General features: G+C 36.1%; 1 protein-coding gene across 1 annotated transcript; it reads left to right on the forward strand.

Annotated features, from left to right (window-relative positions):
- The first annotated feature begins 17028 nt into the window (after window positions 1-17028).
- Window positions 17029-21007, forward strand: LOC133331733 (uncharacterized). Its single transcript, XM_061540109.1, has 3 exons — window positions 17029-17670; window positions 17734-17889; window positions 20567-21007. Exons 1-3 carry the CDS (start codon window positions 17029-17031, stop codon window positions 21005-21007), a joined length of 1239 nt encoding a protein of 412 aa, XP_061396093.1.
- Window positions 21008-23493: the final 2486 nt, after the last annotated feature.

The following is a 23493-nucleotide window of genomic DNA, read 5'->3' on the forward strand; positions in this document are numbered from 1 at the left end:
TATTTACATTAAATCTGACGGAAATATATATATCTTAATCTGAACCGATTTTCACGAAACTCAGCACACATCATTCCAGGCTCAATCCTGTATGCTATACCAAATTTCGTCCAAATCGAAAGATTTATAGGAACTTTGGTGAATCTTTAACATAAAATCGGACGAAACTATATATGGAAGCTATATATTAATCTGGACCGATTTTTACGAAACTTGGCATAAATCACTCTAGGCTCAATTAAGTACCTTATGCCAAATTTGGTGCAAATCGAAAGATATATAGGGACTTTAGTGCATCATTTACATAAAATCGGACGAAACTATATATGGGAGCTATATCTAAATCTGAACGGATTTTCACGAAACTTGGTAGACATCACTCTAGGCTCAATTCAGTATGTTATGCCAAATTTCGTGCAAATCGAAATATATATAGGGACTTTGGTGCATCATTTACATAATATCGGACGAAACTATATATGGGAGCTATATCTAAATCTGAACGGATTTTGACGAAACTTGGTAGACATCACTCTAGGCTCAATTCAGTATGTTATGCCAAATTTCGTGCAAATCGAAAGATATATAGGGACTTTGGTGCACCATTTACATAAAATCGGACGAAACTATATATGGGAGCTATATCTAAATCTGGACCGATTTTCACGAAACTTGGCAGACATCACTCTAGGCTCAATTCAATACGTTATGTCAAATTTCGTGCAAATCGAAAGATATATAGGGACTTTAGTGCACCATTTACCTTAAATCGGACGAAAATATATATGGGAGCTATATCTAAATCTGAACAGTTTTTTCCCAATTTCAATAGGGTTCGTCCTTGGGCCCAATAAGTGAACTGTGCCAAATTTCATCCAAATCGGATCATAAGTGCGACCGGTACTTTGTTCACAAAAATACATGGACGGACGGACGGACGGACAGACGGACATGTGTAAATCGACTCAGAAAGTGATTCCTTTTGCCTGTTACAAACATATGCACAAAGACATAATACCCTGTACCACAGTGTGGTGAAGGGTATAATTAGAAATAACCATCATAATGAAGAATATAAAATTATAGGACAGATACATTTAATTTTTTTTTGTTTTTGTTTTTTTTATTATTTACAAAATTTAACCATTTATATCAGATTGTTTTCTGCATTTATTGTGTTTTATTGCTCATAAAATAAAAAATATATATTTTATAATTTAGATTCCTATTAAATGATAAAATACGAATGTCTTCGTCTCAAGGAAACATATATACAATTCATGGAATTTATCCATTCTCCTCCTAAATAATAAAATAATTTTATATTACTTTCAAAATTTAAAAAAAAAACGATTTCCAAGAGGGCATTTTATTTTTATTTTTTATAATCGAATAAATTTAAATTCCTCTTAGCTATTACATTTTAAATTAACACGGCTTTTAATTTTGTTATTATTATTATTTTTTGTTAAATTAACCAATAATTTTTGACAATAACATTATTAATTACCATACATCACAAGCTAAAAAAATTGGCATGATGTCGATGGACTCTGGTCTAGGGTGAGAATAATGAGTTTGATATTAGCTTGAATTTCGCTTGAAGTGGAAGTTGTAAAATAACTTCATTTTTTTAGCTGACAAATCTCATCTCATCATTATTACCCAATTTAGTTGGTTGCCATGTTGTTGATTATTTACATACATACATACACACATACCTGTATACACGTAATATGAGTGTACTATGTGGACATTGCTATGGGAAAATGAGAATGACATCAAATTCCATATTCCACTCCCTTTTTTCTGTATATGTTTGTTTTTGTTTTTATTTCAATTTGAACCTTCAAAGGTCGTTTCAAATGCTCCAAACATGCAAAGCAGCAATCTTAGCCACAGTTTGTAGATTATTCAACCGGCCACTCTAACATGATAACTATGTGAGGCGGTGGTGTTGGTTAGCCATATTACCACGATTTCCAACAACTCCAACATCATTGTGTCACTTGAGTCGATTAACCGGTAGCTCAACTCGACACGATTTGATTTCAAGTGTAATGAGCGGCATTATATCAAACCGGCTGTGATTAACCAAAACAACCATGCAACCATTCAACCAAATTTCCAGTTGATTTCCAATTACTGAAAGAAAATTTGATTTGTGGAAAATTAAATGACAAAAAAAGAGAACTTAAAAATAACCACAAGATAAGTAAATGGATTGAGGGTGGTATGGTATTTTGAGATTAATACAAAATAAAAAAAAAAACTTTATATTTTTTAAAGTAATCTATACTAATAAAAGAGTAAAGTGATTGCCTGACTGACTGATTTAACGATTCATCAACGCCCAGACGAAACGGTTGAAGCTAGAATCTTGAAATTTTGGCGAGGGTTACTCTTGGCCCAAATGCGACAGATAAGGCTGGGTTTTTGGAAATTCGTACTAGAACGGTACGAAAAGTACTAAATATGATACCATTTGTATTTGCCGAACCGGTTGAGCTAGAACTCTGAAATTGGATTTGGTGGTCGTTGATGGAGTGTAGGATAGATGTACCAAAGGGTTTTTGGAAAATCGAACTATAACTATCTGAAAAGTACGAAAATGTACTAAATTTGGTACAATTTTGTAGCATGTGAACGGATAGCGTTAAAAACTCGAAATTTGGAGTGTGAATTAATGTTGAGAAGTAGGGTCCATTTAAGGAGATGGTTTTGAAAGCGTGTACTCATGTGTACGAAAAGTACTATATGGTACTATATTTGGTACAAATTTAATTTGGAGATACAAATCCTAGAATTTGAAATTCAAATTACCGTCGGAGTGTATGATTGGGATATGAGCGTAGTTTTGGAAGTGTGTTACTTATGTGTACGAAAAGTACTAAATCGTACTATAATCGGTACAGTTTGGATTAGGGTGAACCGATAGAGCGGGAACAATGAAATTTGAAGTCAGGATCATTTGAGAGGTGTGGGATGGAGGTCAGGATTCAGTTTAAGAAAATAATACTTATGGGTACTAAATGGTACTAAATTTGGTACAATTTGAATTTTATGTGAACCAATAGAGCTAGTATCATGAAATTTGGAGTCAGGATCACTGTTGAGGTGTAAGATTTAGATATGTAGGAAGTTTTAGAAATGTGTAGGGTTGGAGTATGTAGGAAGTTTTAGAAATTTGAACTAAGTGTACTAAATTTGGTACAATTTAAATTGTGGGCGAAGCGATAGAGTTGGAATCCTGAAATTTTTATTTAAGATCACTGTGAAGGTGTAGGATTGGGGTATGTAGAAGGGTTTGGAAAATGGTACTACTATGTACCAAATTTAGTACGATTTGATTTTTGGGTGAACCGAAAGAGTTGGAATCCTGAAATTTTGATTTATGAACACAGTGGAGGTGTAGGATTGGGGTATGTAGGAAGATTTGGAAATTGGTACTACTATGTACTTAATTTAGTACAACTTGTATTGTGGGTGAACCGATATAGTTGGAATCCTAAAACTTAAATTTAGTATCAGTGTGGGGATGTAGGAAGTTTTGGAATTGGCACTACATAGGACTGGGGTTTGTAGGAGGGTTTGGAAATTCGTACTACTATTTACCAAATTTAGTACGATTTGATTTTTGGGTGAACCGAAAGAGGTGGAATCCTGAAACATATGTTTTGGATCACTATGGTGGGGTAGGTTTGGGATAAGTAAGATGTTTTGGAAATTCATACTACTGTGTACTAAATTTGATACATTTTGAATTGTGGGTGAACCTATGGAGTTTGAATTCTGAAACTTGGACTTAGAATCACTGTCGGGTTGTAGGTTTGGGTTAAGTTTGTACTAAATTCGGTACAATTTTAATTGTGGGTGAATTAATAGAGTTGGAATCCTGAAATTTGAATTTGGAATCATTGTGGGGGTGTAGGATGGGGGTATGCAGGAAGTTGAATTAGATGGTTGAGGAGGGTACTTATGGAAATAATGTGTGCTAAATGGAAAGTTTGGTAAAAATTGGACTTGTGTGAACCTTTAGAGCTCGAGTCATGAAATTTGGTACTAAATGGTACTCAAATTTAATTTATGGTCGATATTAATGTGTAGATTGTTTTTTCTGGCATATGCAGTTTTCTCTGAAAATAAAGTAATATGTTAATACATTTTTAAATATTTCCTACATTCGCTAACGAAGTTGCGGGCATATGCTAGTTTATTAATAAAATATTTAAGGCTTATAATTAAATTTAGGATTTTGAAGAAGAAATATCTGGTTAATAGCTTCAAAGGAAAACTTCCCGACTTGGGTATACATTAAATGTAGACAAATAATGTTATAAAGTTTTAAATTTATTAATAATAGTCCCACATTTCTTTACAAAAAAAACCCAGCATCTAAGGATTATTTATTCTAAAGGCTTCAAAGCAAAAGGTTTGCATACTTTTAGGCATCTTTCAGAGCGGCATTTAATGAAATAACTTGGTCTCATCTGCATTTAGTCTTTCGTGTAATTATAACATAACCGGTCTACAGAATTCAGATAAAAACCGCTACTAAATATGTAGTGATCTTCGGGTTAGTTAAGTCGTTGCATTAATTGAAGCATGCATTTCCGTTGACATGAATTTGTAAGATGTTATTTTATTTCACATTTTTTGATTTTCATTTGAATATCATATTTTAAATAAACACACATATATTTAATAAATATGTAGCCAAATATGAATGCTTGATAATTATTAATGGATTTGTTAATAACATTCAAATAGTTGCGTCAGTGGTATTCGATTTGCCATAAAACGGTTAGTTTTTTGTGAGACGGGATTTTTTTGGAAATATTTGAAAAAATATGTTTATTTTAAATTCAAATTTTATACAATATAATTAATTCATACCGTTGTCAAAATATATAACACACAAAACTGTTAATATAAACATGCTGTTAAAATAAACAGTACCAAATAAAAATTAAAAAATAATAAATTAAAGGCATAAAAACATATTTGTTTCTTTTTTTAAATTTTGGTGACTTTGAATTCTTTTATTTTTGATAAAAATACAAGTCCACCAGGGCTTCTTATAAATGACAATAGATCATTGACAAAATATTCTTTAACAAATCCAGGCTTGTATTGGATTTTGAAAACAAAACAAAAATTTATAAATTCACTGTTGGACCTAGAAAAAAAATATTCTTTAATAAATCGACGCCTCTCTACGACCTAGAAAAAAATATTCTTTAATAAATCGACGCCTCTCTACGACCTAGAAAAAAATATTCTTTAATAAATCCACGCCTCTCTACGACCTAGGAAAAATATTCTTTAATAAATCCACGCCTCTCTCACTTACTTACTTAGCTGGCTTGTGACAGAACTTTCGTTCCATAAGCCGAGCTTAAAAAAATTTCCAGGCGGGTCGGTCTTTTGTGGAGTTTTTACAATCTGAAAGACCATATTCGGCAATGTTGTATTCCACTTGGACTTTCCATCTTATTCGTGGCCTTTTCCTTCTGCGTGAACCATCAGCTGGTTCACTTTTATATGACCTAGCCAACGTAGTCGCTGCAGCTCAATACGTCTAATAATGTCAATGTCCGAGAATAGCTGGTACAACTCATGGTTCATTCGAAGGCGATATTAACCGTCAAAGCAGATCGGCCCATAGATTTTTCGGAGAAATTTTCTCTCAAAAACTCCAAGAGCTGCCTCATCTGCTTGCGCAAGTACTCATTCTTCAGATTCGTATAACAGCACGGGTAGTATCAGCGTCTTTTGGCCTTGTTTCTAAACTGCTTACTTAGACCATAGTAGCATCGGTTGGCCATCACTATCCTTCTCCGAATTTCAAAACTGATGTCATTCGTTTTATTTATGGCGGTACCAAGGTATATAAAATCTTTAACTACCTCGAAGCTGTAGTTCTCAAGTTCCGCAGTTGGTCTGAGTCTACTGGACGTCTTGCGCGTTGATACCATCAGCTTGGTCTTCTCGCCGTTTACTGCCAGACCCACCTTGGCAGACTCCTTCTCAAATTGTTCAAAGGTAGCTGTTACCGGTATCAGTGTTCGACCCATTACGTCGATGTTTTTTTCGTGGGTTTTTTCCAGGATTTGGTGCAGAGTGAAAATTTGGTCAATAGTATATTTGTCAGGACATTATGGTCCAATAATGTTATTGACCATTGGCTTCAGTCGTTCACACAGTACGGTGGATAGCACTTTATATGCGACGGGAAGGAGACTTATTTCTCTATAGTTGGCACATATCGTTTTGTCTCCTTTTTTGTGCATGGGACACAGGATGCTGAGGTTCCAATCATTCGGCATGCATTCTTCTAGCCACCAGCATCTGACCACCAGTCTTGAATAGTTCGGCTTGTAACCCATCGGCACCTGCTTCTATATTATTCTTCAGCCGACTAATTGTCATTCTGACTTCATCTTGGCTAGGTTGTATACACTCTATACAGTCATCTGTTATTGGTTCTGGAGTATCCTCTTTACCGCTACTATTTGATACCAGAAGTTGTTCAAAATGCTACTTCCAGATCCTCAGCATGCTGTCTGTATCTGTCACCAGGATGTGCCAGCACCAAAGCCTTCGGTTTGGTGTTTCGCTCGTTGGTAACATTTCCGGACTTCATTCTGACTCCTGTACATCTCGATTTGCTCTGAAAACACGTTTCTCCTCTCTCCTTTCCTCCCGATAATTCTCCATCGCATTACGTGTTGCTACTGTCCGCAGGGTTGCCCTATACGCTGCGTTTTTCATATCAGTAGAATTACGACACTCCTGATCGTACCACGGATTTCTTGATGGTGGTCTTTGGTGCCCAAGTGTTGCTTTTGCTGCCGTTTGTAGGGAGTGGGCAATTCTCTGCCACTGTGCTTCTATATTATTATCGGGACAAGGGGTGCTTTCGTCAAGCAGTTGGGTAAGTTGAGCGGAGTAGGCTTCTGCTATCTGTTGTGTTTGCAGCTTTTCGAATTTCCGCCTCTTTTTTGCTGCCGCGAAGTCAATCAACCTCATGCCGTTGTCGGATGTTTGTTCATGAAGGCTGAATTTTCTGACGGTGGGGCCAAAGATATTTCCCTTCCGATTTTTGCATTAAAATCTCCTAGCAGAATTTTAATGTCATGGCCAGGCAACTCGTAAAATATGTCTTTTGTCTGTTCATCTTTATTTTCGGTCGGAGCATGGGCGCAAATGAGACTAATGTAGAAGAACTTCGCTTTTATGCGGATTATAGCAATTCGTTCATCTATTGAAATGAATCTGGAGACGAGGTCTTTTATTCTCCTGTTACAATAAATCCGCAGCCAAATTCACGTCTCTTTTCATGGCAGCTTTAATACAGTGCGTAATCATCTGATTTACTTACGCCAGTCCCTTTCCATCGCATTTTCTGTAAGGCAATAATATCGGCTTAGTACTTCTTGAGTACATCCGCCAAAGCGAACACTGCGCCTGTTCTGTACAACGTGCGCACATTCCAAGTGCAGATTCGCAGATTGTGGTCCTTTATATGTTTGCGGGGGTCGTCAACATTAGGTGGGTTTGGTTTTCTTTTTCTTAGCTTTTTCATAGTAGGTTCGGTTTTTCGAGTGTGGGCAACTAACCCGACGCCTCTACACATTTTTTAAAGTTCTTATGGTTGCACTCGCGGCACATATTAGCTCACTATTTCATCGGGTGATGAAAATAGCTACTCCAGGTGGCACCACGGGTAGGCAGTGTTCACAATTGAGATGAAAGAGGGACCATGTTAAAACCAATCAGAGCCGTTGGTTGGCATCTATCATCCCCTACGCCACGCCTCTCTACCACATAGAAAAAATTTCCTTTAATAAATCCGCGCCTCTCTACGACCTAGAACAAATATCCTTAAATAAATCCATGCCTCTCTACCACCTAGAAAAAATATTCGTTAATAAATCCACGCCTCTTTTAGACCTATTTTTTTTAATGGTCATCTATTCTCGGAAGTTAAACCCCTTCCCTCTAATGAAAAAAAAATATATTTTGTTTCCAAAATCTTGTCACATTTAAATTAAATATTAGCATGTAATTACGAGTATTGCATATTGCAAATGTTTGTCATAACAACCATTATATAATATCCTCTCCCAACAGTAATTATATTTACATGTTAATTTCTCCATGACACACAATGTATCACAATTTCTCTCGCACCCGAGAGTTCCCACAGTCATTGTTTTTTAATTAACAAGCAAAAAATACCAACTAATTCATATTCAACATGCCTTTAATTAATGTCAAACCACAACACACACAACAAAAGACTTAAGACACGAATTTGTTAAGAGTCAACTACCAACATCACCATCATCATCGCATGCTGATGACGATGATGATGGCGAGTGACATCTAGGCCCAAAATTTCAAATAAACTTGAAATTAAAATAAAACAAACTGCATATTTTGGTATTATATAACAACAAAAAAGATGATTTGAAGAAGATAACAGTAACAAAAACAGCAGCAAAAACGAGCAGGTAACTGTGACAAACTATTTCACAAAGTCAAGGAAATCTTCATCATTTTATTGCCATGCGAAGATAAAATTTATTTTTATTAGTTTATATTTTTTTGGCAACAAATTTATATTCATAGCCATAAAAATTTAGTTTAGCCTATAAATGGTGTAAAATGGCGTGAGTAGTTTTTTATACCCTCCACCATAGAATGGAGGGTCATTCATTCCGTTTGTAACTTATCGAAATATTAATTTCCGACCCTATAAAGTATATATATTCTTGATCAGGGTAAAATTTGCCACCTTTTTGGTTTAGTCCCCATATAACCCTCCTTTTTGGGGTATCTAATTTGTTCCGCGTTTAGGGTTTGGTTCTAAGACTCTATTGTAATCATTTCAGCTGCGGAGTATATCGAGATAAAAAACAAGAACATAGGGTTCGATAATGAACTATATGTGAACTATAACCCGCATTTAGGCCTAGCCACTGTGTGGAATGTACCAGAAGTAGTGCACCGATACTTCCCATATTCGAACTTGAACTAAGTTTGGAAGAAATAATAAGATGGGCAAAGATTGGACGAAATCAAATTGAACTGAAATAAATTTGGTCCAAAGAAACATGGGGTCTACTAGAACCAATATTTCGATGAGGCACATTTTCACAGAGTCAAAGTGTATACAGGGTTGCCCATATTCGACAGACCCATCTGGCAACGCCATAACTTTTGACAGAGATGTCACATCGCTTAATGACATACCGCGTTTGAAGCGACAGATTTTTACCATGAACCAATACACGCCACGCGAGAACATCCCAAAAACGCCGTTCTCAGCAGTTGGGCATGGCTCGGTCCACTTTACAACGGATTATTCGCATTGATTTGCATTTGTTCCCGTACAAAATTCAATTGACGCAAAGAATGTTGCCTGCGGACAAGCCTCGTCGATTGCAATGGGCCCAAAGAGTCATCGAAATGACCAAAGATGACGAGCACTTTGGAACAAAAATTATCATGTCCGATGAAGCCCATTTCACATTGAATGGGACCGTAAATAAGCAAAATTGCCGTTTTAACGCCACTGAAAATCCTCAGGAGATTCAAAAAGTGCCTTTTCATGACGAAAAAGTCACAGTTTGGTGCGGCGTTAGTGCGAAAACGGTCATTGGGCCGTTTTTCTTCCAAAATGAAAATGGCCATGATGTTACCATCAATCAGGAGCGTTATCGCGACATGATGACCAATTTTGTGATGCCAATTATTCGTCGAAAGCCTATGAGGCAGTTCTGGTTTCAACAAGACGGCGCTCCACCGCACACAAGTCGCAAAACAATCGATTTTCTGAAGAATTTGTTTCCGGGGCCGTTTGATGTCGAAAAGTGGTGATTTGGACTGGCCACCGCGTTCGCCCGATTTGACGCCGCCTGACTTCTTCTTGTGGGGATATTTGAAGTTAAAGGTTTACGTTAACCAGTGAGCGGAGCAGTATAGTCGGACGGGACCGACCATACGATACCCTACACAACTACCACGGAACTCAAATTTTCTGCGGACATTTATTCCGAGCCTGGGCAATATTTCGTGATATTGGCATCCTCTTGCCCGATTAGAGGTAAACAGCACCTCTTCCTCACACTGACATATTTTCCGAATATTACGAGTATTCAATACAGCTATTGTCCAGATACCCTTCACCGTGGGTTGTGTTGTGATGTTCGGCTTTCATTTGTGGTCTATATATCGACTCGAAAATGACACAAAAAATTAAGTTTTCGGTCCACTTCATTCCAAAATTATTATCTGATCATCACCGAAAATTATAGGCGTTGTCCTTGACCATAACTGAAACCTAATGGAACATTTCAAAGCGATCTATCTATAGTGATAATGGGTTACTAAATAATATACGGATACGGAGATCCGAGCACATACAACAAGATAATTGGTATTAATTTAAAGGTCAACCACTCCTCTTGGATATAATATCAACTTCTCGGGTCCATGTCCTTCAGGGGTAAATATATACGCTATAGAATACAAATTTTGTAATTTTTCACACAAAAGTCAGGGTCCATTTGAGCCGCTAAATATTGACCGATCTTTATCAAAACATGCATGCTCATTCGTTGGCCCGATCCCCTTCTCCATGCAAAATTTCACGATGTTCGGCCTATTATTGCGGCCTCAGGAGCGACCAGAAAAACCGACAAAAATTTAGTATTTGGTCCATTTCATCCCCTAAATATTAACCGATCTTTCCCAAAAACAATAGGGGTCTTCATTGGCCAGAACCAATCCTACATGCAAAATTTCGTGAAGATTGGTCCATAACTGTGGCCTGTATCGTGTTTACAAATTATAATGGACAGACGGACGGACGGACACACATGTCTAGATCGACTCAGCTAGTCGAGATATGACGATCGGTATACTTAAAGGTGGGTCTAGGACCAATATTTCGCGGCGTTACAAACTTTTGGGGCTGCAGAAAGCTATAATACCCTGACAACATAGTTGTGTAGGGTATAACAAGCCAAGGACCGTAGAAGAGATCAAGGACAACATTTCCGCTTTTCCGGCCGAAATGTTGGCAAAAACGATGGAAAATGCAGCAAAAAGGACACAATACGTCATCAACGCCAGAGGCGGCCATTGATGTATACAAATCTACTTGGAACAAATTAAATGATTAACATTGCCAACCGCCAATTTTTTATTTTTTTCTTTGATTAAAAAAAAAACATGGGTCCGTCGAATATGGGCAACCCTGTGCACCCTCAATAGCCATAAGGCTGACGGTTTAATTATCCATTAAAAAAATTCTGAAATTTGTATTATGGTTTATATTATGGTTTACATAATCGAATGTCGGTATAGGTCCAGTTTTTGGTATTTTCCCTATATTTTCATTTCAAGTACCTGTCAGTATATCTATGGTGGAGGGTATCCAAAGTTTTGCCCGGCCGAACTTAATCCCTTTTCACTTGTTTTATTTAATCAAATTTAAAATTTTTTAGTAGTTCAGAGCTTCAGACTTCTGCTAGGAATATGCATATTATTATATATTACGCACTGATAAACCTTATATGAGAAGTGTTAGTATCGCTGTAAAATGTAAAATTTAAATCTCATCAAATGGGGATTTGTGATTCATCAAAGCTGAGGTTACTGCGAACTATTGTCTATATGGAAATCATCTCAATTTTGACCGGTCTATTCTTGAGATGTTCTACTGTAAATTAATTGAAAGAAATATTAAAATAATAAATTGTGGAATATGTGGGCGTAATTTGACAAATCAATGATATATATATTTTTTAGTTTCTTATTATAAACTATATATGTATGTATATAAAGTAAAATATATATAAAATATGTATATAAAAAATATTAGTTTCTTATTTATTAAAAAACAAAACACAGAAAAAATAACTTCATTTGTATTCGCCCTCTTCATAACTCCACAACAAACACTGTACATAATACACACACACACACATACTCACTCACCCATAAACAAATATTCACACGTAGTCACATTTATATTTTCCAATTTCATTTTCACCAATACCACCATTTCCCCCCAGCCTCATATGTCATATCTGGAACCCTATATACCCCCAATCTAAAAAAACATTTTAAACCCTTGTAAAAATCCTAACATTTGTTTATATACAAAAACAACAACCACTACAATTTTTTGTTATTTTACAAATTCCTAATTTTTCTGTGTTTGTTTTCTCTTCCCTCTTGTTTACATTTTATTTTTAGGATTGGCTTGCGGGACATGTGTTTTAGAATCCGATTTTGGTTTTATACTCAATTGTAATTTCAAAAAATCTGGACTCTTTCGTGTAAGAAATTTGGGCGGCCTTAAGGCGCACTTTGGTTTAGGTAATACCCAATTTTGTTAATATTTTTATTTTTTTTTAACACTAACCTAGAAGTAATTATTGAAAATATATACTAACACACATTTTTTTGAATATTATTATTATTTTTGTATTAATAAAAAAATTAATAAACATTTTTTTATTAATAAAAAATTTGTAAATATTTTGTAAAATATACTTTTTTGCTCCTATTATTCCTGTATTGAAATATTGTGTTCTTCTGGTACCTCCCACACTTATCGATCTACACTTATCGATCCACACCTTCTAATACCAGGCCCACAAAGGGTCAACATTTTGAAAGCTTATAAATCTCATATGCAGCGAACGAAATATTCAATTTTATCCAAACGATGCACATCGTAATATTTTTACTTAGCCTCGATCGAAGCCAAAGATGGGACGCATCGGTCCATTCCCCACAAAGGGTCAACCTTTTGAAAATCTTTTAATCCAAAAATAATCGTATGGAATGTTCGATTTGATACAAAATACGCACATCGCAATATTTCTTTAAATCTTAATTTAAGATGGAAGATGGAGCCCACTGTTCCACTGCTTCTGGTAGCTCCCACACAAAATGGTAAACATTTTAAAGAAAATTAAAAACTGTTTTCATAAAATTCACGCCTCCAATGCAGCCCGAAAAAATATTCTTTATAAAATCTACGCCTCTAATGCAGCCCGAAAAAATATTCTTTGTCAAATCCACGCCTCTAATGGACCCTGAAAAAATATTCTTTGTCAAATCTACGCCTCTAATGGACCCTGAAAAAATATTCTTTATAAAATCTACGCCTCTAAGCACCTTGAAAAAATATTCATTATAAAATCTACGCCTAAGGACCTTGAAAAAATATTCATTATAAATTCCACGCCTCTAATGGACCTTGAAAAAATATTCTTTATAAAATCCATGCCTCTAATGGACCTTGAAAAAATATTCTTCATAAAATCCACGCCTCTAATGCACCATAAAAAATATTTTTTATAAATCTACGCCTCTAATGGAATCCATGACTCTAATGGAAATTTTTATACCCTTCACCACACTGTGGTACAGGGTATTATATCTTTGTGCATATATAGCTCCCATATATATTTTCGTTCGATTTAAAGCAAATGGTGCACCAAAGTCCCTATATATCACTCGATTTGCACGAAATTTGGCACAGTGTAATGAATAATGATGTGTGTTAAGTTTCGTGAAAATCGGTTCAGATTTAGATATACCTCTCATATATATTTTTTCGTCCGATTTAATGTAAATGGTGCACCAAAGTCTGTATATATCTTTCGATTTGCACTAAATTTGGCACAGCGTAATGAATTAGGTCTAGAATGTGTGTTAAGTTTCCTCAAATCGGTTCAGATTTATATATAGCTCCTATGTCTGACCAAATGAAAAATTTTGTATCGGTTGCAGAATGACATGTTTATGGATCCAATTTCATTTTACTGGTCTTTTAAAAATCGTCTGCTGAATATACACAAGTGGTGAAGGGTATCCGTCCGACTTTACTACTTTCCGTACTGGTTTTAATTGTTCGTTTTTATACCAGCTTAGAAGATGATTGGTATGGTGCAGCATGTCCCAGGTGACGAGGCTGCCATCTATCGTTGCCTAGAAACAATGCCTCCTTACATTTTGTGCTTTGGTAAGATACGTACCCGAGAACAAATGTCGACTTTTCGATGTTTGCTTCCACAAAAAAGTCGACTTTTCGATGTTGTCAAATCAAAATGAATTTTCCACTTCTACCTACTTTCTCATTCTTTCCGTCGTGCCGTGGTTCGGGTTCTTGGTTATTTAGTGTGTCGATTTTTCTCTGGGTGGCGTTATCTCTTGTCACTTCCATTCTATGTTGTCTTCATGTGTTGATGCATTACATCTGGTGTGGTATGTAATCTTCTTTTTACATATATTTGTTTAAACCACTTTGGAAGAATATCTCTCTTCCGCTTGGATTTGAAGGATCCATCAGTTTGTACATTATCCACTGTACTACGCCATAAGCCTTGTGCCTATATTTGGCGCCGTATTTTCCACCTAGCCTATGCGAAGGAGAAATTTAGACTTGGTTATTTCCAGAACAAACATGTCCAAATGAACTAGGTTTAGTTCTATAGCTCCATTTTGTAGAGTTGGGCAATCTAGTTCCTTGAGCGGTTCGATATTTTTCGGTCCGCTCCGCAAAAGGAACTAGGTCGTTCCTTTAGTTCCATAGTTCCTTTTAGTTCACTCGTCCAATGGTACACGACAGTTCGTTCGGTCAATACTATCGTTCATGCTTCTTCTTTTTGCTTGAAATACACTCTTAATTTGTATTGCGACTAGAATAACGTGTGTCACGATTTAATTAAATCATTACAGATGTAACTATAGCTCGGAATATTTCATTCATCAATAAAGAAAGAGACAGCTAATGTTACATTAACTGATTCACATATATGCGATAGTGGAACGAAATTACCAACTGGAGCAAAAATATTGACATTGGTGGAACGAAATTAACAATGGGAGCAAAAGGAACGAGAGCGAGAGGAACGAACGAGCGGAATGAACTAGGTGAACGAGAGCAAGAAGGAACGATTGGAGCAAAAGGAACCAGGTGAACGGATCGTTCCTGGATCGGAATAGTTCTTTGGACTAGTTCGTTCCGGAACGACATAACTCTACCATTTTGTGATCTCGTTTCATTATTCCCATATTCTTCATTCGTTCTCGTTCATATTCGAGATGCTGTCAGTAACTGTAAAATAATTTGCCAACTTCAATCATCTTCCAATCATTCTTGACACAATTCACAGAACATTTTTCGGAAATTTCTGTTCTATTCAATCTTTAATCATCATTTAAAGAAACTAGAAGTTGACCCCTTTATATTTGTAGGTTAGATAATTAAATTCCAAATGTTTTAATCACCTAACGGTAATTTATCTCAAATCACCATAATTTCCCACACACGCTGCAAATGACCTATCATTTGGGTAATAAATTTTGCAAAATTCCCTTTGCGGAACCATAACCTGCCATTAACTATGACATCTTTATAATAGTCTTCAAAATCGAAAATTGAATACCCAAATCAAAACCAAATGAAATGATAGGTCAATAATAAATAAAAAAGGGTGCGGAGGGCATGCTCAAAATCACAATTTTTTTTGTGGACACTAATTGCAAATTTTCTGTTGATTTTGCATGATTATTATTGTCAGCGATGATTGATGGCAGCGGGATGGTTGATGATGATAATGTCGGGTGATTTTGTATGCCATTTAGCTAAGCATTCAATAAGACGTCGCGGAACTCAATATTAATTATTTTGAAAAAAAAAAACAGCAAATCAGGTGTGAAACTGAAAAAGCTGCTGTGGTTTGGATTTCTCACGTCCATCAATTGATTTTGAAAAAAATATGGTGTTTGTTGTTGTCGTTGTTTTATGAGATGGTTTAAAGTAATTAATGTTTTGTTGTTATTTTTTTCTTATTTTCTATTTTAGGTTTCAGTCTGGGCGATGAACTTGGTTTCCCTGAGTCCTTGGGCAATGTTGAAGGAGGTCGTCGCCGTTCAATTGGCTACAAAAATGGACCACCACCAAATGTTGGCGTGCTGCCGGCCAATCAACAGGTGAGTTGAGAAGGGGTATTAGTTAATAGGTAAACGGTAGATAACTTATCAACAGAGGTGGATATGTTATTCACAGTGGTGGATAATTTATCCATCGCTGTTGATATTTTATTCACCACTGTGGATAATTTATCCGTCACTGTGGATAATTCATCCACCACTGTGGATAATTTATTCACCATTGTAGAGAATTTATCCACCACTGCGGATAATTTATCCATCCATGCGGATAATGTATCCATCCCTGCGGATAATTTATCTAACACTGAGTATAATTTATCTACTACTGTGGATAACTTATCCACCACTGTGGGTAATTTTTCCATCGCTGTGGATAATTTATCCATCCCTGTGTATAATTTATCTACCACTGCGGAAATTTTTTTCTACCACTGTGTATAACTTATCTACCACATTTAATAATTTATCCACATTGGGGTAAATTATGGATAATCGATCGACCTCAGCGGATAATTTATTCACCACAGTGGATAATTTTTCTAAATCACAGTGGATAATTGATCCTCAACTTTTAAAAAATGTTCCACCACTGTGAATGAAATATCCACCACGGTGCAGAATTTTTCTACCACTGTAAATAATTTATTCACCACAGCCGACCATTGCTCGACTACTTTGGATAATTTATCCACCACTGGTAAATCGGTGGTCTTCATGGAGGACTTTTCACCTCAACAATCTGATCTCTAATAATCTCCATCTCCTTTTCAGCCCTCCGCCCAATCCCTTATGGATAAACGCATTCAATCACGATCGCCCATGGTCATAAGTCCCGAACTAAGAGAATCACTGCAAAAGCAGGCCAAGGCAGCAGCGGCAGCTGAAATGTTAGCTCGACAACAAGGCGGCGGCGCGGTAGATCCCGCTCGGCAGCAAGCTCTCAATGAAATGCTAATCCAACAAAAACGACAAGCCGAACTGCGCGCTCAACAAGCAGCTCTGCGAGAATTGGCAGCAAAACGATCACAACAAAAACCCCTTATGACAGAAGCCCGACCCCTTCCTCTTGGGGTACCCGCTTTCAAACCCATACCACAAAAACAACTTGCCGCAATTCCCTTCGCCGAACGTCGATCACAAAGTGTTGCTGTCGATACACCCAACTCCCGAATGAGTATCAATAACAAGCTGGTCGATCAATATACCCAACATCTGAACAACAATCGCACCTTCCATCCACAAAATGCTGTGATGATCTCGAAACCCATGGCTGTGCCAGCGTTCCAAGCAATGCCAAGTTCGGTAAATAAAATAACAGCTGTTCTGAAAACTCCCAAGCCCAGCACATCTCCCGCCATTGCCAATCATCCAAATTATTTACAATTTGAGGAGCCAAAATTCGATATGAAAGATATTACCGTAGAGGAATTGGCAAAGGCCGCCAATGTCAGCGTGGAAACCATTAAACATGCCATATATGTTCGGGAGCAACAGCTAAAGGCTGAACATCGTGCCATGTTGGCCGCCAAGCTACGTGAGGAATTTATGCGAACTTCCACAAGTTCTACAAGCACCACCACTACTACCACAACAACAACGACCACTACTACGCCAAGACCGCCACAGGTCAATCATTTTGCGGAGGAGAATAATTTCGTTCAATCGGAAAGTAAAAATTCGAAGGTAGGATGAATAATATGAATAACCTATTTGGGGGAAGATATTTATGTTTTTTTCTGTCCTCAGGTCATGAACGCTCCCAAGGAATATTACCCAGTCGGTTATGACAAAAACTTCGATGACAATTTCAAATCGAAGGTGGATCTGCCGCCCACATCTTTCTCTTGTGCCAAACAGAAACATTTCCCTGGCCTGTATGCCGATACGGATTTGGGTTGTATGGTAAGTATGAAGGATAGTTTTTTGAATGCAAGGACCTTCCAGATTTCTCGAGTTAAAAAAATGCTAGATATTCGTCGTTCTGTTATGAGAATATAAGCCAAATTTCTTCTGCGAGAAGATCTATCGGCTTATTTAGGAAGAACATTCGATCTTCTGTGCGAAATTCCCTTGATCGCATATGGGAAGATCAGCCAATATTCTGTGAAAATATGAGTCGATCTTCTAGGAATGATCAGAATATCTTTTGGGAGAAGATCGGTCTATTTTCGTTGAGAAGATACTTTGAATTTCTATGGAAAGATGTGCCGATTTTTTTTGTGAAGATCGGTTGATCTTCTGTGAGAAGATTCCTTCATCATCCATGAGATGAATGGTCGATCTTATATAAAAATATCTGTAGAACTTCGGTAAAATATCAGTAGACTTTCTTTGGAACATCAGTCGATCTGTTGTGAAGACTACCTTCTGTGAAAAGATCTGCCGATCTTCTATGGGAACATCAGACGATCTTCTAAGGGAGATCAGTCGAATTTCTAATATTCCTTAATCTTCTGTGGGAAGATCTGTCGAACTTCTATGAGAAGAACAATCGATCTTTTATTAAAAGATCAAATGATCTATAAGATCTTCAATGAGAAGATCAGTCTATCTTCTGTAAGAAGATCAGTCGATCGTCTATGAAAAGATCACTCGATCTGCTTTGAGAAGATCAGTCGATCGTCTATGAAAAGATCAGTCGATCTTCTTTGAGAAGATCAGTCGATAGTCTATGAAAAAATCAGTCTATCTTCTGTAAGAAGATCAGTCGATCGTCTATGAAAAGATCACTCGATCTTTTTTCAGAAGATTAGTCGATCTCTATGAAAATATCAGTCGATCTTCTTTGAGAAGATCAGTCGATAGTCTATGAAAAGATCAGTCGATCGTCTATGAAAAGATCAGTCGATCTTCTTTGAGAAGATCAGTCGATCTTCTTTGAGAAGATCAGCCGATCTGTATGAGAATGTCAGTCGATCTTCTATTAAAAATAAGTCGAGCAGTCGATCTTTTACTAAAAAATAAGTCGAGCCGTCGATCTTCTATGAGAAAATCAGTCGATCTTCATTGGGAGGTTATATTTTTTTTAATTCTACGTCTTGTTGTTACTTTCAAAAAATATTTTTCACTTATTTGGCCCAAGGACGAACCCATATATATTTTCGTCCGATTTAAGGTAAATGGTTCTCCAAAGTCCATATATATCTTTCGATTTACACGAAATTTGGCATAGCGTACTGAATTGAGTTTAGAATGATGTGTGATAAGTTTCGCGAAAATCGGTTCTGATTTAGATATAGCTTCCATATATATTTTCCTCCGATTTTATATAAATGGGGCACCAATGTCCCTATATGTCATTCGATTTGCACGAAATTTGGCATAGCGTACTGAATTGAGTCTAGAATGATGTGTGATGAGTTTCGCGAAAATCGGTTCTGATTTAGATATAGCTCCCATATATTTTTTCGTCCGATTTAATGCAAATGCCGCACAAAAGACTCTATATATCATTCGATTTGCACAAAATTTGGCACAGCCTACTGAATTAAGCCTAGAATGGTGTGCGTTAAGTTTCGCGAAAATCGGTTCAGATCTAGATATATCTCCCATACATATATTTTTGTCCAATTTAAGGTAAATGGCGCACCAAAATCCCTATATATCATCCGATTTAAACGAAATTGGGCACAGCCTACTGAATAAAGCCTAGAATGATGTGTGTTAAATTTCGTAAAAATCCGTTCAGATTTAGATATAGCTCCCATATATATTTTCGTCCGATTTAATGTAAATAGGGCACAAAAGACCCTATATATCTTTCTATTTGCACAAAATTTGGCACAGCCTTCTGAATTAAGCCTAGAATGATGTGTGATAAGTTTCGTGAACATCGGTTCAGATCTAGATATAGCTCCCATATATATTTTCGTCCGATTTAAGGTAAATTGGGCACCAAAATCCCTATATATCATCCGATTTAAACGAAATTGGGCACAGCGTACTGAATTAGGCCTAGAATGATATGTGATAAGGTTCGTGAAAATCGGTTCAGATTTAGATATAGCTCCCATATATATTTTCGTCCGATTTAATGTAAATAGGGCACAAAAGACCCTATACATTTTTCGATTTGCACAAAATTTGGCACAGCCTACTGAATTAGGCCTAGAATGGTGTATGATAAGTTTCGTGAAAATCGGTTCAGATTTAGATATAGCTCCCATATATATTTTCGTCCGATTTATGGTAAATTGGGCACCAAAGACCCTATATATCTTTCGATTTGCACGAAATTTGGCACAGCATAATGAATTAGGTCTAAAATGATGTGTGTTAAGTTTCCTGAAATCGATTCAGATTTAGATATAGGTCCCATATATATTTTCTCATTCTCATTTAATGTAAAAGGCGCACCAAAGACCCTATATATCTTTCGATGTGACCCTATAAATCGGTTCAGATGTCGATATAGCTCCTGTATAGGTTAATGGTCCTCCAAAAATGCCAAGTCTGTTAGGATGCATCTGTTTAATATATCCATAGTGGTGAAGGGTATCATATAGTCGGTACCGTCCGACTTTACTACTTTTTTACTGGTTATTAATAATAATATTTTTTTCTTCCTTTCTCTATTAAGGTCTTCCACGTCTGTGCCCTTACCGATGATGGTATGGTCCGCAAATCGTTCCTCTGTCCCGAGAATACCCTCTTCGATCAGACCATACTCAAATGTAACTGGTGGTTCTATGTCGATTGTGCCTCATCGAAAAGTGTCTATGATTCGAATATACCCATTTCGAAAAGTTATCAGCTAATGAAATCGTTGACCTATTTTTCGAAATACAATAAACAGGCTGGAGATGAGGAGAAAGCAGATGGCGCCACCTCAAATCGTGCTGTAGGTGGTGGTCTGGATATACAAAGTCTGAAAGATAGTATGGATGAAGAAAATCGTAAAACATCAACCACAACAACAGCAGCAACAACACCTAGTGCCGATGAGGATGGAGCTGAGTTAAGTAAATTTGTCAATTCACAACTGACAATGGAAGACGAGCAAAGCAAGCAACAGTCATAAGCATACTTTTAGGCGTAGGCAAAGGAAAAACTAAGAGTAATACTAATAATAGTCGACAAATAGATTTTCTTTGTTTGGAAAAGAAAAAAAATAGAAGAAAACTTCACTTTGTGTTTGAAAGAAAATATATAGTCAAATTGTTAATTTTTTATTGAAAAAAAGTGGAATTTTTTTAATTTCATTAAAAAATGAAATTTGAAAAAAAAACAAATAATGAACACAAGGTTTCCTAAAAGTTTTCCCCAGTTACAACGAAAAAAAAAAATAAATAGAATAATTTAAATAAAAACCAACAACAACAAATTGTTGTAGATGCAAGCAATAAGGGTTATAACGAAATTGTTTATAACAAAAAAAAAACTATGGGGTCGGCAATAAAAGGTTGTAGGATTTGGCTAGTGGATTTGTGGGATTATCTAGACCCCTTTAGTTTGTTATAAACTTTGTTCGTTATAACCGTTATTTTGAATTGCATTTACACACCTTTAAGTAATTAAGTATCGTTTCATATATTTTATAGTATTTTTTTCTATTACTTAATATATAATTTTTTAATTTTGTATAAATATGTAAGTGTGTGTGTTAATAATTTTTTGTGGATGTATATTTTTTTTTATTAAAATAATTTATTTATTATGTTTTTTTGTAATAAAAAGAAATTTATATGAAAAAAACAAAAAAAAATATATTTTTTTTAAAAATTCCACGCCTTAATGATGCATTGAGAAAAATATTTTAAACCGGTAAGAAAAGCAGTAAAGTCGGACTGGGCCGACTATACGATACCCTTCACCACTTTGGGTATATCTTAATATATAAAATAGCTTAGTGTTAAGTGAGTGACTGAGTGGCTGACAGATCATCGAACTAGAAGGGTACGAAAAGTACTAAAATGTACCAAATATCGTACCCTTTGTATTAGGCGAACGGGAAGAGCTAGCTAGATTCTGAAATTTGGAACGTGGGTCACTGATGGAAAGTTAGAAAGATGTACAAAAGGGTTTTTGGAAATTCGACATATAAGTGTACTAAAAGTACTAAAATTTACTGAATTTAGTTCCAATTGTATATATATTGAACATATATAGCTAGAAGCATAAACTTTTAAATGGAATACAGTTGTGGTGTTGATGTACGGAAATGGTTTAAGACATTCGTACTTATGTGTATAAAAAGTTCAAAATCGTACTAAATTTGGTACTATTTGCATTCAGTTGAGCGTATGGATATGGAATCCTGATAATCGGAATTAGAACTAATATTGGAGTACAGGATTGAGGTAGCTTTAAAAAAATTGTACTTATTTGTACGAAAAGTAATAATGGTACTAAATATGGTGCAAGATGGATTTAGGTGTAAAGATAGAGCTGGAGTCTTCAAATTGGGAATTAAAATGACTGTTGGAGTGTGGGACTGAGGTAGGTTATGAAATTTGTACTTATTGGTACGCAAGGTACTATATGGTACAAAATTTACAATTTGGGTTTTGCTTGGAAGGTTTGAAATTGAGATTTCTGTTGAATACAGAATTGAGGTAGCATTCAAAAATTGTACTTATTTGTACGAAAAGTAATAATGTTACTAAATTTGGTGCAATTTGGATGTAGGTGAATGGATAGAGCTGGAGTCTTTAAATTGGGAATAAAAACTACTGTTGGAGTGTGGGGCTGAGGTAGATCATGAAATGTGTACTTATTGGTACGAAAGGTACTATATGGTACTAAATTTACATTTTGTGTTTTGCTCGGAAGGTTTGAAATTGAGATTTCTGTTGAAGAAATATAAAGACATGTTTGGAAACTCGAGTTTGACACGCGTTTTCGTATTACAGAGTGCGGTGATGCTACATTTGCGTAAAGTAGATGCGAAAGGAGATACGAAAACGAATTAGAGAGTACCAATTACGCGATGCGTTACAATATTTCTCACGCATCGCAATACAGAGTAGCCCCCCAGATCGCATTTATGATCCGATTTCGATGAAATTTGGCACATGTTACTTAATTGGACGAATCCTATTGAAATTGAAGAAAATCGGTCCACGTTTAGGCATAGCTCCCATATAAGGGTACCCCCAAATTTTCGACATTTTGAGGTTCTTGAGCGCGTTTTTTAACTGAATTCGCTGAAATTTTGGAACTTTGAATTCTTATTGGGTAGCAAATCTCCCTACCAAAAATTATTAATAAAGGTCCATTTTTCGGATAGCCCCCATATAAGGGTACCCCCAATTTTCGGTATTTTGGGGGTTTTGATCGCAGTTTTCGACCGAATTCGCTGAAATTTGGTACTTTAAGTTCTTTTTGGGTGGCAAATCTCCCTACCAAAAATTATAAATAAAGGTCCATTTTTTCGGATAGCCCCAATATAAGGGTACCTCCAATTTTCGGGTTCTTGGGCTCGTTTTATAACTAAGTTCTCTAAAATTTTGTAAATTGGGTTCTTATTGGGTACCAAATTACTCCACTAAAAAAAATTATAAATAT

Source organism: Musca vetustissima, unplaced genomic scaffold (genome assembly GCF_032173495.1).
Source record: "Musca vetustissima isolate MV318-11 ecotype Yass unplaced genomic scaffold, APGP_CSIRO_Mvet_v1 utg4734, whole genome shotgun sequence".
Classification (NCBI taxonomy): domain Eukaryota; kingdom Metazoa; phylum Arthropoda; class Insecta; order Diptera; family Muscidae; genus Musca; species Musca vetustissima.